This window comes from Salvelinus sp. IW2-2015, linkage group LG11, assembly GCF_002910315.2.
Source record: "Salvelinus sp. IW2-2015 linkage group LG11, ASM291031v2, whole genome shotgun sequence".
NCBI lineage: Eukaryota > Metazoa > Chordata > Actinopteri > Salmoniformes > Salmonidae > Salvelinus > Salvelinus sp. IW2-2015.
The window spans coordinates 2,864,597-2,880,871 of record NC_036851.1 but is presented as its reverse complement, the minus strand read 5'-3'; the positions used below and the strand labels follow the sequence as shown (position 1 = coordinate 2,880,871).

At 40.6% G+C, this 16,275-nt stretch overlaps 1 protein-coding gene across 1 annotated transcript; it reads right to left on the bottom strand.

Moving 5' to 3' along the window:
• Window positions 1–1,098: 1,098 nt before the first annotated feature.
• On the bottom strand, window positions 1,099–15,530 carry LOC111969665 (eukaryotic translation initiation factor 2 subunit 2). Its single transcript, XM_023995826.2, has 9 exons — window positions 15,391–15,530; window positions 12,578–12,758; window positions 12,353–12,453; window positions 3,266–3,398; window positions 3,060–3,163; window positions 2,280–2,428; window positions 2,099–2,155; window positions 1,876–1,961; window positions 1,099–1,433 (listed from the first exon to the last, which is right to left on the bottom strand). Exons 1-9 carry the CDS (start codon window positions 15,406–15,408, stop codon window positions 1,258–1,260), a joined length of 1,005 nt encoding a protein of 334 aa, XP_023851594.1. The 5' UTR covers window positions 15,409–15,530; the 3' UTR covers window positions 1,099–1,257.
• Window positions 15,531–16,275: the final 745 nt, after the last annotated feature.

Here is a 16,275-nt window from a genome sequence, read left to right as displayed (position 1 = left end):
GTCTTCTGGTCTGATGAAACAAAAATAGAACTGTTTGGCCATAATGACCATTGTTATGTTTGGAGGAAAAAGGGGGAAGCTTGCAAGCCGAAGAACACCATCCCAACCGTGAAGCAAGGGGATGGCAGCATCATGTTGTGGGGGTGCTCTGCTGCAGGAGGGACTGGTGCACTTCACAAAATAGATGGCATCTTGAGGATGGAAAATTATGTGGATATATTGAAGACATCAGTCAGGAAGTTAAAGCTTGGTCGCAAATGGGTCTTCCAAATGGACTGACCCCAAGCATACTTCCAAAGTTGTGGCAAAATGGCTTAAGGACAACAAAGTCATGGTATTCAGTGGCCATCAGAAAGCCCTGACCTCAATCCTATAGAAAATTTGCAGGCAGAACTGAAAAAGCGTCTGTGAGCAAGGACGCCCACAAACCTGACTCAGTTACACCAGCTGTCAGGAGGAATGGGCCAAAATTCACCTAACTTATTGTGGGAAGCTTGTGGAAGGCCATCCGAAACATTTGACCCAAGTTAATTGTTTAAGGCAATGCTACCAAATACTAATTGTGTATGTAAACTTCTGACCCACTGGGAATGTGATGAAAGAAATAAAAGCCAAAATAAATAATTATCTCTACTATTGACATTTCACAATCTTAAAATAAAGTMGTGATCCTAACTCACCTAAGACAGGGAATTTTTACTAGGATTAAATGTCAGGAGTTGTGAAAAACGGAGTTTAAATGTATTTGGCTAAGGTGTATGTAAACTTCCGACTTCAACTGTATTAGCAACTTTTCTGACAGTGTAACAACCCTAACCCCTCCCCCAAAGCAAATTATCCCACTGAGTTCCTGCGTTTTTTACACATCAGTTTGTCTGTTTGAACATACCCTAATATGGGCTCTTAACATTTGGCATTCATAATACTGAAACCATACTTTTGGAAGCTAAGAACCTGGTGCACAAACAGGGATGGTCTGAACAAAATAATGGATTTATCGAGTAGTATCAAATAAACAACACTTGTATATTAAATTGAGCCTCCATTACCCTGGTCCACCATAGTGATGGATGATGGAATTAGGAAATATAGACTGCGTCTGATCACCCAGATGGTATACGATTTATTCATTTCTTTACAATAGGTAACAAATCCACAGACGGTCCATAAAAGCATCCAGCCTGCCCCATCCTGTCCACTCCGCTTCTGAGAGAGAAACAGAGCACAGATGGGGGAGAGGGGGCAGCGGTGGTGGTTTTAATTGGCTTTGGCGCGGAGCTGAGCCCTCTTGCCTGTGACTGCCTGGAAACCTGCCTTGATGCTGGCGACGGAACAACGGGAGTGGCAGGTCTCGCACTGTAGGAAGTAGAGTCGTGTGTCCTTCTGGAGGATGGTGTCGGGGGAGCGACATGTATGGCACGTCACATACTCCTCTAAAAAGGGGATAGAAAAACTTGGATGAGATTGGGAAGTGTTGGCATCTGGTTTGAATTAACCATATGCTGTGAAGGTCAGGTGATTGATTGGTTGAAATTGCTAACCTGCTTTTTGTACTGCGGTGATAAGTCCGTTTTATGCGATAATATTGCACTGATTTAACTGTTGTGGAAATAGCGCGGTAATTGGTCAAATTTGCAAACCCTCGAACAGTATGTACAGAATTGTATATTTTGCAAAAAATCCTAGAGGAACAGCTCACAACCAAGCAGGTCTAGCAAATTGAAAAGTTGGACCCATATCATTTTAAACAAAAAATGTTAAGTACAGTAGATTATCGTCAACCTCTCATTTGCACTGATTAACTGAAATCAGAATTAAAATCACGAGTTCAGAGATGCGTACAAAGGTAGGACAATTGTCAACACGAGCACTTACTAATATATCTCCGCAAGACATTCTCTATCTGTTTCTGCTGGAATCTTCCTTTGATGATGAGCTGATTAGTTCCGTCTATAGAGCCACTGTTGCAATAAAAATAGTTTCAGCCATAAATTCATATCCTCCATACACATTCATGTTAAAAAAAAAATTTTTTTTTTTTTTTTTTTTTAAACATAGCAGATAAATGCTTTTCTTCACTTGCTGACCAAAATCTTACCTTGTTCCAAGCTCAGCCAACAAGAAGGCCAGGAGATGTTTTGGCTGCCGATGCAACCTGTCAAGAAAAATTACAGTAAGAGGACTAATGACGCAAAATAATGTGACTCAACAAGGGAGACTAAGTCATTAAACCTCAACATCTCTAAAAACACCAACAGCGCATCTCATGGTATTCTCACAGTTTGCAGATGTCGGTGAAGTTGACGAAGGATGACTTCTTGGTGCCCACTCGGACCACCTGGGGAGGCTTCATGACAAACTTCCGCTTCTCCCCAGCCACCATGTCAGGATTCTTCTCCCGCATGATTTGAAAGACACGATTCAGCAGCTACAAGGGAAGGAGATGAAACAGCCTGGATTGTAGAATGAAATACTTGGGAAACCACCACTGAAAGACATTAGCTTCAATAAGATTAGACCAATAATTTTCAAATGAAGATGTGACTAAACATCTCTTTATTTAAGGTCATGATGACCTGACATCTTGTCGTACATCTTAGGTCTCTGATGAAAATGCCTAGTGTAATATACTCTGGTGTAATATTCCTCTAAAATCTATTTTTTTATTACAATATGCAGAAATCACGCCGCCATTTCCTGGTTGCTAAAATTCTAATAGTTTGCCAAATTTCGATTTATGTCACAAAACAAGTAATGTAACAGTGTAGAGAATAATTGTACCATCTAAACCGCTGTGAAATATATTTTCAATAACCCAGATGTATTTTCAACTGTTTGAAGCTGTTGTACAAAACCGAAAGTTAGACCTGAAAAACTACACTTAAGAACAGTAAGCATAGAATTAGCACACACAGACCAGATCTACAGCTTTTTAGACTTGCTTTCAGTGAGTGACAGATCTATAACTCGCATTTCTATGTTAATTTGGTCAGGTCGCCCAAAAAGTTACATATTGCAGCTTTACGGGAAGTCTCTTGACCCACAGACTCAGATTGTACCTCGTCATATGTGTAGTCTCTCTCTGAGCCCGCCCACGTAGGGCCCAACTGTGTGCTGCTGAACGTGATGTCGTCAGTGTTCTTTCCTTCGTCGTCTTCCTGGGCTTTAAACCACAAGGTATGAGAAAGGCCAAATGTCAGTTTGCATTAATTTAACGTATTATGGCTTGCAACATTTATCCAGCCTGTGAATTCAGTACACTCACCGTCATCTTTGATTTCCATGTCGTCATCCATGTCGAAATTCACAGCCTTGGGCTTCCTTTTCTTTTTTCCTAGTTCTAACATCAAGTCGCCCTCTCCGTTGGTTTCAGAGGGCTCGGTCTCAATTTTCAGCTCCTGTGTATGGACAGTTATAGAATAAAGTCAATTGGATACATACTAAACGCAGGGGTTAATTTTTTTTATAATAATCCCATGACCGAAACTCAAGTCCATCTCAGATCGATTGTAAGGGGCCAGGTTAACCCCCACATTCATGTAAAGAAAGTCATGACCATCGTACTTTCAGGGATAGAGGATCATTTTGTACATGTATTAAACAGAGTTTGACCAACTCCATTCTCCTTGCTTAGGGGGTCCTTCCAGAAACATTTTTATATAGGACTGAGCTCAGTTCTGGTGACTTTTTAAAGGGACATTTACCCTAAAATTAATGACAAAATTATGCTGACACAATCTAAAATATAAGTTCCACCTCCAGAAATGGGCCCAATAACATACTTTTGAAAATTGTGTTATTATTTTAACATATTGGTCCATGCATTCAGTGTATTCAGAAAATATTCAAACCCCATGACTTCGTCCAGATTGTTACTGTACAGCCTTATTCTAAAATGGATTAAATACAACAAATTCCTCAATCTACACAGAACGCCCCATAATGACAAAGTGAAAGCAGGTTTTTAGAAATGTTAGCAAATTATATCTTAAATTACATTCAGACTCTTTGCTATGAGACTCAAAATTGAGCCAAGGTGCATCCTTTTTTCATTGATCATCCTTGAGATGTTTCTACAACTTGATTGGAGTCCACCTGTGGTAAATTCAAATGATTGGACATGATTTGGAAAGGCACACACCCGTGTATAAAAAGGTCCCACAGTTGACAGTGCATGTCAGAGAACAAAAAACAAGCCATGAGGTTGAAGGAATTGTCCGTAGACCTCCGAGACAGGATTGTGTTGAGGCACAGATCTGGGGAAGGGTACTAAAAACAAAGTTTGGAACATTGAAAGTCCAGGGACACAGTGGCCTCCATCATTGTTAAATGGAAGAAGTTTGGACTCCTCCTAGAGCTGGCCGCCRGGCCAATCTGAGCAATTGGGGGAGAAGGGCCATGGTCAGGAAGGTGACCAAGAACCCAATGGTTACTGACAGAGCTCTAGAGTTCCTCTGTGGAGATGGGAGAACCTTCCAGAAGGACAACCATTTCTACAGCACTCCCACCAATATGGCCTTTATGGTAGAGTGGCCAGACGGAAGCCACTCCTCAGTAAAAGGCACATGACATCCCACTTGGGGTTCCCCAAAAGGCACCTAAAGACTCAGACATCTCTGGACAGACATGAAAATAGATGTGCAGCGACACCCCCCCCCCCCCCCCCCCCCCCATCCAACCTGACAGAGCTTGAGAGGATGTACAGAGAATGGGTGAAACTCCCCAAATACAGGTGAGCCAAGCTTGTAGCATCATACCCAAGAAGACTTAAGGCTGTAATCACTGCCAAAAGTGCTTCAACAAAGTACTGAGTAAAATGTCTGAATACTTAGTGGAAAGAAAAAGTATGTGAACCCCTTGGAATTACCTGGATAAATTGGTCATCAAATTTGATATGATCTTCATCTAAGTCATAACAATAGACAGTGTGCTTAAACTAATAACACAAATCATTGTATTTCTTGCTTATATTGAATACATAATTTAAACAGTGTAGGTTGGAAAAAGTATGTGAACCCCTAGGCTAATGACTTATCCAAAAGCTAATTGGAGTCAGGAGTCAGCTAACCTGGAGTCCAATCAATGAGAAGAGATTGGAGATGTTGGTTAGAGCTGCATTGTCCTATAAGAAACACTCACAAAATTTGAGTTTGCTATTCACAAGAAGCATTGCCTGATGTGAACCATGCATCAAACAAGAGATCTCAGAAGACCTAAGAATTGTTAACTTGCATAAATCTGGAAAGGGTTACAAAAGTATCTAAAAGCCTTGATGTTCATCAGTCCACGGTAATACAAATTGTTTAATAAATGGAGAAAGTTCAGCTCTGTTGCTACTCTCCCTGGGAGTGGCTGTCCTGTAAAGATGACTGCAAGAGCACAGTGCAGAAGGCTCAATGAGGTTAAGAAGAATCCTAGTGTCAGCTAAAGACTTACAGAAATCTCTGGAACATGCTACCATCTCTGACGAGTCTACGATAAGTAAAACACTAAACAAGAATGGTGTTCATGGGAGGACACCACGGAAGAAGCCACTTCTGTCCAAAACACATTGCTGTATGTCTGAAGTTAGCAAAAGTGCAACTGGATGTTCCCAAGCGCTACTGGCAAAATATTCTGTGGACAGATGAAACTACAGTTGAGTTGTTTGGAAGGAACACACAACACAATGTGTGGAGGGAGAAAAGAAATCACAGCACAAAATGAATTCCCAAGTTAATCAAGACATTTTGCAGGAGAATGTTAGGCTGTCTGCCAATTGAAGCTCAACAGAAGTTGGGTGATGCAAAAGGACAACGACCCAAAACACAGAAGTAAATCATCACCGGAAGAAAATATTCCTTCTGGAGTGGCCCAGTCAGAGTCCTGACCTCAACCCGATTGAGATGCTGTGGCATGACTGATCTGATCCTACAGAAAACGTTTGGTTGAGGTTATTGTTGCCAAAGGAGGGTCAACCAGTTTTTAAATCCAAGGGTTCACATACTTTTGCCACCCTGCACTGTGAATGTTTACACAGTGTGTTCATGAAAACATATAATTGTTCGCGTTATTAGTTTAAGCAGACCGTTTGTCTTGTTGTGACCTAGATGAAGATCAGATCAAATTTCATAACCAATTTATGCAGAAATCCAGGTATTTCTAAAGGGTTCACATACTTTTGCCACAGTACGTACATTTGTTTATTTTGAATACATTCGCCAAAAAAAACATGTTTTTGCTATGTCATTATGGGGTATTATGTGTAGATTGAGGGGATAAAAAAACAATTTTAGAATAAGGCTGTAATGTAGCAAAATGTGGAATGCACTGTATAGCCTATGCATGATGCATATTATCAGATGTGCTATTAGCATTATCACCTGTAGCCCAACTGATGAAGCATAGTGGCTATAAAATGTACATAGACTGAAGCATGGGGTTTGTCCATCTACCCCTTTGGACAACATCCTGATTGTTAGTATGAATAATTATTGTCTTATAAAAAAAATATTTAATTTGGTTGAATCATTTATGTCTCTATTACAAAAATGTCATTGCACCTTTAAGAGCTCTGTTGCTCAGCTGTGCCTAAACCATGCTTGGAACTCTGGTTGTAAAACTGCATTTGTAAAAAAAGATTCCACGCACAATTGAATGAGTACAGACATGAATGTGGTAGCAATGTAAAACAGGGATCGCCCTCTTTTTTATTTTTGCAAAGGCCAAAACTGCTTTCAAACATTTTTTCCCACGATTGCATTAGAATTGTTGTGCATTGTCTGCTTGTCAGAATACATGTTTCCCTCCTACTGCTCTCAGATCTTCAACATGCATTGAGAAAAAGATTTATCTGGCATAGAACACACAAGCCAACTATGTAAATAGGTAAACTATTCTACCATGGGGTTGTCTGATTTTGTTTTAATAACATTACATGGCAAAAATAATGGAAAGATGCATCCTGAGTGATAGAAGTACTGGCTTTGAATGACTTTGCCAGAAGCTACAGTAGGCTACACACCGCTGTGAGTTGAGTGCTGCTGATGTGCGCATGATAAAAAAAATGTATTCCCTTCATCTGAACACTTGTGTGTGATCAAAAATCATGCATGTCACTTCAGTGCACACAGCGTAACCAGCGAAAATAACATTTGAGAATATATTTTGTAGAACCGATTCGGTCTGCATTAGGCTGTCATGTCCAAACCCCCAGAGATATTTTAGTGCGGATCTACACTGATCTCAAAAACGACCTCTCCAGAAACCCTATGACTGAAATCCGTCGCAGGAGAAATTTAACATGTCAAGCCACAACACAGAAAGTCATTCACTGTACACTGAGTGTACAAAAACTTTAGGAACACCTTCCTAATATTGAGGTGCACCCCCTTTTGCCCTCAGAACAGCCTCAATTGGACACTACAAGGTGTCAGAAGTGTTGAACAGGGATGTTGGCCCATGTTGACGCCAATGCTTCCCACAGTTGGGTCAAGTTGGCTGGATGTCCGTTGGGTAATAGATAGGGTTGGGCGGTATCCAGATTTTCATATCGTCATACTGTCCGCTCACCACGGGATACGGTATTACCAGTTTAGTTCAAAAGGGGGTGCCAAAAACGCAAAACCACAAGGGTGTCCATTAGCAAAATGCAAAACAGTGAATTTTAAATGGAGGCTGCAGGCTAAATATTCTAACGAGTGCTAACGCTAAAGAAAATAAACGAATTGCAAAGACAGGCAATCCTGCTCATAAAGTTATGCATATGTACAGTGGGGCAAAAAAGTATTTAGTCAGCCACCAATTGTGCAAGTTCTCCCACTTAAAAAGATGAGAGAGGCCTGTAATTTTCATCATAGGTACACTTCAACTATGACAGACAAAATGAGAAAAAAAAATCCAGAAAATCACATTGTAGGATTTTTAATGAATTTATTTGCAAATTATGGTGGAAAATAAGTATTTGGTCATCTACAAACAAGCAAGATTTCTGGCTCTTCTTCTTTAAGAGGCTCCTCTGTCCTCCACTACGTCTGTATCTTAATGGCACTCTGTTTGAACTTGTTATCAGTAAAAAGACACCTGTCCACAACCTCAAACAGTCACACTCCAAACTCCACTATGGCCAAGACCAAAGAGCTTCAAAGGCCACCAGAAACAAAATTGTAGACGCTGCGAGGCTGGGAAGACTGAATCTGCAATAGGTAAGCAGCTTGGTTTGAAGAAATCAACTGTGGGAGCAATTATTAGGAAATGGAAGACATACAAGACCACTGATAATCTCCCTCGATCTGGGGCTCCACGCAAGATCTCACCCCGTGGGGTCAAAATGATCACAAGAACGGTGAGCAAAAATCCCAGAACCACACGGGGGACCTAGTGAATGACCTGCAGAGAGCTGGGACCAAAGTAACAAAGCATACCATCAGTAACACACTACGCGCCAGGGACTCAAATCCTGCAGTGCCAGACGTGTCCCCTGCTTAAGCACGTACATGTCCAGGCCCGTCTGAAGTTTGCTAGAGAGCATTTGGATGATCCAGAAGAAGATTGGGAGAATATCAATTGGTCAGATGAAACCAAAATATAACTTTTTGGTAAAAACTCAACTCGTCGTGTTTGAAGGACAAAGAATGCTGAGTTGCATCCAAAGAACACCATACCTACTGTGAAGCATGGGGGTGGAAACATCATGCTTTGGGGCTGTTTTTCTGCAAAGGGACCAGGACGACTGATCCGTGTAAAGGAAAGAATGAATGGGGCCATGTATCGTGAGATTTTGAGTGAAACCTCCTTCCATCAGCAAGGGCATTGAAAATGAAACGTGGCTGGGTCTTTCAGCATGACAATGATCCCAAACACACCGCCCGGGCAACGAGGAGTGGCTTCGTAAGAAGCATTTCAAGGTCCTGGAGTGGCCTAGCCAGTCTCCAGATCTCAACCCCATAGAAAATCTTTGGAGGGAGTTGAAAGTCCGTGTTGCCCAGCAACAGCCCCAAACCATCACTGCTCTAGAGGAGATCTGCATGGAGGAATGGCCAAAAATACCACAACAGTGTGTGAAAACCTTGTGAAGACTTACAGAAAACGTTTGACCTCTGTCATTGCCAACAAAGGGTATATAACAAAGTATTGAGATAAACTTTTGTTATTGACCAAATACTTATTTTCCACCATAATTTGCAAATAAATTCATTAAAAGTCCTACAATGTGATTTTCTGGATTTTTTTCCCTCATTTTGTCTGTCATACTTGAAGTGTACCTATGATGAAATGACAGGCCTCTCTCATCTTTTTAAGTGGGAGAACTTGCACAATTGGTGGCTGACTAAATACTTTTTTGCCCCACTGTATGTAGGAACTACCTAATGTAATTTGTTAAATTTGGACATTTACAAGTGAATGTGAACGAGATATGAACAAGTTGACGCATGCAGTATTGGCTCTCCAACAGCATATATACCTACACCAAATATATTTTTAGAACTAACCCCATTTGTGTCTGTGTGGAGTCTGGAGTCGCTAGAGCAACAGGCCTGCCTGCTCTGCTCGGAGAAGAGGAGCAGATGGGCCAGAACGAAGGGGGGGGGGGGGGGGGGGGGGGGGGGGGGAGAAAACGCAAGAAAACTTGAGATTTTTTTTATTTAACTAGGCGAGTTAGTTAATTTATGGCTGCAGGGGCAGTATTGAGTAGCTTGGATGAAAGGTGCCCAGAGTAAACGGCCTGCTCCTCAGTCATAGTTGCTAATATATGCATATTATTAGTAGTATTGGATAGAAAACACTCTGAAGTTTCTAAAACTGTTTGAATTATGTCTGTGAGTATAACAGAACTCATATGGCGGGCAAAAACCCGAGAAAGAATTTCCACTTCCTGTTTGGAATTTGAGGCTGGTCCATTTTCAACCAAGCTCCCATTAAAATCACAACGATATGGATGAGTTTGCACTTCCTACGGCTTCCACTAGATGTCAACAGTCTGTAGAACCTTGTCTGATGCCTCTACTGTGAAGGGGGGCCGAATGAGAGGGGAATTAGTCAGGTCTGCCAGGTRTGCCATGACCTGACCATGCTCTGACCATGCGCGTTCACATKAGAGGGAGCTCCGTTCCATCGCTCATCTGAAGTCAATGTAATTCTCCGGTTGGAACGTTATTCAAGATTTATGTTAAAAACATTCTAAAGATTGATTCAATACATCGTTTGACATGTTTCTACTGACTGTTACGGAACCTTTGGACATTGTCAGGTTTTAGTGAACGTGCTTCCCTGACGTTGGATTTGTATACCAAACATGCTACAAAAATAGCTATTTGGACATAAATGATGGACATTACCGAAAAAAACAAAACATTTCTTGTGGAAGTGGGAGTCCTGGGAGTGCATTCCGATGAAGATCAGCAAAGGTAAGTGAAGATTTATAATGCTTTTTGAGTTTTGTTGACTGCACAATTTGGGCGGGTAACTGTATGGCTTGCTTTTGTGACTGAACGCTGTTTTCAGATGATTGAATATTGTGTTTTGCCGTAAAGCTTTTTGAAATCTGACACAGCGGTTGCATTAAGAACAAGTGTATCTTTAATTCTATGTAAAACATGTATCTTTCATCAAAGTTTATGATGAGTTTCTGTTATTTGACGTGGCTCTCTGCAATTTCTCCGGATATTTTGGAGGCATTTCTGAACATGGCGCCAATGTAAACGGAGGTTTTTGGATATAAATATGAACTTAATCGAACAAGACATATGGATTGTGTAACATGAAGTCCTATGAGTGTCATCTGATGAAGATCAAAGGTTAGTGATTAATTTTATCTCTATTTGTGCTTTTTGTGACTCCTCTCTTTGGCTGGAAAAATATCAGAATTTTTCTTTGAGTTGGTGGTGACCTAACAATCGTTTGTGGTGATTTCGCTGAAAAGCCTATTTGAAATCAGACACTTTGGTGGGATTAACAACAAGATTACCTTTAAAATGGTATAAGATACATGTATGTTTGAGGAATTTTAATTATGAGAATGTTTGAATTTGGCGCCCTGCACTTTCACTGGCTGTTGTCATATCGATCCCGTTAACGGGATTGCAGCCATAAGAAGTTTTAAGAACAAATTCTTATTTACAATGACGGCCTAGGAACAGTGGGTTAACTGCCTTGTTCAGGGGCAGAACGACCGATTTTTACCTTGTCAGCTCGGGGACTTGATCTAGCAACCTTTCGCTTACTAGCTCAACACTAACCACTCGTCGACCTGCCGCCCCAAGATAGCAGTGGTAGCTGTACAGATAACTACTCCAAAGGTCTTTGACTTCTCAAACACAGTAGAGTGCTAACACAATATGATACCCTGTCACCTTATTAATTCAGACACTTAGATAGCAAGTTAAACTAGGGGTTGTGTTAACGTGTAATTCTACGCTTTTCACACAGGAAAAAAGTTAAAATATCTTGCTGCGTTTTGTAAACATAGATAAGCCAAATAGCGTTGGGAAAAAAAGATATTTTATGCAAATGTGTTGCAGTGATGTACGTTCTGTGAAGGAAAACTATAGTTGCACCTCCCTGATCACTCTATTGAAGCAAAAACACTTGCTTTCAATATAAAAAGTCACCTTTGTCAATACGCAGCTGGACTCACCTGCTCCCGCTTTCTCTCGTTGTCTTATTGACAAACAAACATGTAACTGGCTCAACTGTGCTGGGGAACTAAGTAAGCTCCACAATGTAAAATAACGTGACAGGTGAAATAAGAACGCAATGTGCTTCATCCCCTAATGCATTACACAAGTTGCATGCAGGTATTTAATTAAAAAACATCTACAAATATGTATTGAAAAACTTAAAAGAAATAGTTTAAACGGTATTGAAAAACCACTCCGGGGCTATAAACCCCATCAGCGTTTCAGTTCTTGACGCAAACCGGTGCTCCTTATATTTTGTCTTGACCATTCACCCCTAATGGCACACGCATACATTCCATGTCTCAATTGTCTCAAGGCTTAAAATCTTTCCATACCCGTCTTCCCCTTCTATTACCTGTCTCGTCCCCTTCATCAACACTGATTGAAGTGGATTGACTTAATAACAAGTGACATCAATAAAGGATCATGGCTTTTACCTGGACTCCCCATGTCAGTCTATATCCTAATGTTTTGTACACTCCGTGTATAATTAAAACCGCTACAAATGCAAGGATCCATCTTATCCCCATCTATGAGACATATCCACCAACTACAAGGTTGACAGGAATCCATTTTGTAGATAAGTCAAACATTTCCATAATTGAATAGACACTTATGAAAACATGCTCAAATAAAGTCAACATACACGCTAAGGCCCACTGGCCAGCTATCTGGGCACTGAACCCAAAACGTACCTTTATTCCCTCCTCTACATCATTGTCAAATGTCTTTGGCTTTTTCTTTTTCTTCTTCTTCTGGTTGAAGAAGTTTAAGTCATCCAGGTCGTCAGAGATTTCTGGCAAACATACCAAGATCAAAAAGTCTTACTTACAAAAGGTCTTAGAAGTCAGACACATGCAAATCCACCTTTTTTAGTTTATTTTATGTTAAGGCACCCGAGGGCCCTGCTACTTCCTCACCTTTCCTCCTTCCGTCATCCTCGTCAAAGTCCACCTCTCTGTCCTCTCCTCCATCCACCTCCACCTCCTTTGCTTCTGGCTGTGGAGCATCCTCACTGGCACCGTCCCCTCCTTCTTCATCTAGCATGAAAGGCTTCTTCTTCTTTTTCTTCTTCTTGGACATGTTGGGATCAAATATCATCTGCAAAGCACAAATGGAACGTGTTACGAATGGCTGACCCCTATGACGGTGTCAGCATTCATCTTGAAAATATAGCTAACTTGCTTCGTCCCGCAACGAGCGATTGTTTACTAAACCTAATCTATTTGGTTACGCCAAAAATAATGTTTCCAGTCAACAGAGGCATACCCCAATATCTCTAGGAACAACTTATCATTCGTTGGGTTGAATGTAGAGGTCTAACGATTATGATTTTTCAACTGCCATACCGATTATTGGAGGACTAAAAAAAGACGATACCGATTAAAATCGGCCAATATTTTTTTTATATATATATATATATATATATATATATATATATATATATATATATATATATATTTGTAATAATGACAATTTGAACAATACTGAATGAACAATGAACACTTATTTTAACCTAATATAATACATCAATAAAATCTATTTAGTCTCAATGACACATGTTCAATTTGGTTTAAATAATGCAAAAACAGTATTGGAGAAGTAAAAGTGCAATATGTGCCATGTAAAAAAGCTAACATTTAAGTTCCTTGCTCAGAACATATGAAAGCCGGTGGTTCCTTTTAACATTACTTTTCAATATTCCCAGTTAAGAAGTTTTAGGTTGTAGTTATAAGAATTATGACGTGTCGACTATCTCTCTAGACCATTTGTAACTCATATACCTTTGACCATTGGATGTTCTTATAGGCACTAGTATTGCCAGCCTAATCTCGGGAGTTGATAGGCTTGAAGTCATAAACAGCACTGTGCTCAAGCATTGCTAAGAGCTGCTGGCAAACACAGTAAAGTGCTGTTTGAATTTTTATTTTTTTATTTTACCGTTATTTTACCAGGTAAGTTGACTGAGAACACGTTCTCATTTGCAGCAACGACCTGGGGAATAGTTACAGGGGAGAGGAGGGGGATGAATGAGCCAATTGMAAACTGGGGATTATTAGGTGACCGTGATGGTTGAGGGCCAGATTGGGAATTTAGCCAGGACACCGGGGTTAACACCCCTACTCTTACGATAAGTGCCATGGGATCTTTAATGACCTCAGAGAGTCAGGACACCCGTAATGCTCACGAGCCTGCTGCTGCCTACCACCGCTCAGTCAGACTGCTCTATCAAATCATAATTATAATAAAAACACAGAAATACGAGCCTTTGGTCATTAATATGGTCAATCCGGAAACTATCATTTCGAAAACAAAACGTTTATTCTTTCAGTGAAATACAGAACCGTTCCGTATTTTATCGAACGGGCGAATGGGCAGGGCATCACTAACATCTTGAAGCTGGGCCATTTGCTCATGCTCTGCAGTAACATAACTGACTAAGATCATAACATGTGTCAGAAATGCGGCAATTTTTTTTTTTTTTTTTTTTTTACTTAACAAGGCAAGTCAATGAAGAATAAATTCTTATTTACAAATGATGGCAACACAATGAAGACGACACTGGGCCAATTGTGCGGAGCCCTATGGGACTCCCAATCACGGCCGGATGTGATACAGGCTGGATTCGAACCAGGGACTTTAGTGACACCTCTTGGACTGAGATGCAGTGCCTTAGACCACCACTCGGGAGCCCAAATATAAGTCAGGAGGGATTTTTATGTAAAAAAATAATGTTCCTTTAGTTTAGAGTGATGAAAAGTAGCTAACAGCTCTCTCATGTCTACTCACTGCGCAGAGCAGCCCCAGCTAAGCCGTTGTTTAAGATACTCATAGCTGCCATGAGCAGAGGGAGCTGTGTGCAGGGAGCAATGACCAAAAGAAAAGAACAGCTAATGGATTTACTAACGCAGGAAGTTATTCCTGATTTCGGGTAGGGCCGGGCCTTAAATTTGACAGAATCAAATCGGGCCTGATATAGGGCCTTAACGTCGGGGGCATGGGTAGGGCTCTAATGTGGCCTTCGCTATCAAATAAGCGTTTAAAACATTTATCCAGGGTCTCCTATTTTCCGCCTGTAGAAGTTGGAGTTTACATGGTAGTTTACTCTCTCAATGGCAGCCCACAGGCGGGAAAAAAATGGGAGACCCTGGATAAAAACGTGTTTCAAACGCTTATCTGATATCAAAGGACACATTCATTCAACCCAACGAATCGTAACTATTGTTCCTAGAGATAATGGATATGCCTCAGGCTCTGTTGACGGGAAACGTTATTTTGACGAAACCGAATAACGTTAGTTTAAGTTTGGTTGATCAAGGACGCCGGGCTGCGAAGCTTCCGCATAAACATCTGTAAAATGGCTCGTTGCGGGAAAAAGCAAATTAGCTGGGCAACGTAGRTACCAGGGACGAAGCACTAACCTAACAGAACACACAATCAAAAACTATCGTTAGATAGCGAACGTTATATAGGTACTGCATTGACAACCACCAAACAGTCAGCACAATATCTAAATTGAATCGGACACGTTCGCACAATGACAAATGGTTAGCTACAGTACATATCTAGGGTTTTACTGACAATTTTAAGGAGATGAAGCAGCTATCTAACCAGCAATAACATGGGGTGGCTAACGTTAGACCATAGCTAGCTGCCTCATTCTCACACGTGTGTAGGCCATAATTATGTTTCTCATAAACACGATTTACAATGGTAAAATTTGATTAGTTACCTCGTCGTCTCCCGACATGTTTACAGACTATGTTGTGTCAGATAACGATGAAAATCCGTTGCAGTATATGTTTTAATCACCCAAACCACTGGTCAGTTTCGGGTTTCTTGCATCAGCTACCGAGCAGTAATGTGTGCGCATGCGCAAAGGTTATTTATTTCATGCCCAGGTGTAGGGGAAAGGTCTAGTGGGATATGTAGTTTTTTGTGCTCCGGCACCCTATTATAGTCCAGTGTACACAACTCAACATTCAGGTCAACAACATCCGGGAAGGTGGAACATTGATGTTCTTATTTTGGACATGTATTAAAGTCTCACATAGGAACAAAGCACATCATCATGGGACTTCGTGGTCTTGCTTGATTTTGGGCGTCAGGAGACTGAAAGCGATCTGCCATTATGATATAAAGCCAGTTTATTCTGTTGTCAACCATGAAAACAAATACATTTACATTTACATTTAAGTCATTTAGCAGACGCTCTTGAAACTTTCCCACAATGACTATACAAGGTCTTAAAATAACAATATTTTGCTCATAAGTGCCACATTGTTGTCCTTATTTTGGGCCTGTATTCACTTAATAGTCTGACAGAGCATCAAAGCATATCGTCATGGGACCTCGTGCACTTGCTTGATTTTGGGCACCAGGAGACTGAAAGCAATAATTATATCTGGAAACAAAATGTGCAAATCCGAGACTAAGGGGATTTTTATTTAAAAAATGTACATCCCTGTAGGGATGTCATATATTGTCTTTCATGCCCTGTTTTAACATCAAATGCTGTGCCTTATAGAATATCTATAATCCTTTTGTCAAATTATCAAGTGTAAGGCTGAATCTAAAAGAAAACAGTTGTAATATATGCATGCTCATCAAGAAGATT

What these genes read in the sequence shown, in the direction of transcription:
- LOC111969665 (XM_023995826.2), bottom strand. An exon ending in GAGACTACACATATGACGAG is followed by an intron (nt 2,429 to 3,059) that starts GTACAATCTGAG and finishes CTTCCCTTGTAG; the next exon opens with CTGCTGAATCGTGTCTTTCA. An exon ending in TTGGCTGAGCTTGGAACAAG is followed by an intron (nt 1,962 to 2,098) that starts GTAAGATTTTGG and finishes TTATTGCAACAG; the next exon opens with TGGCTCTATAGACGGAACTA.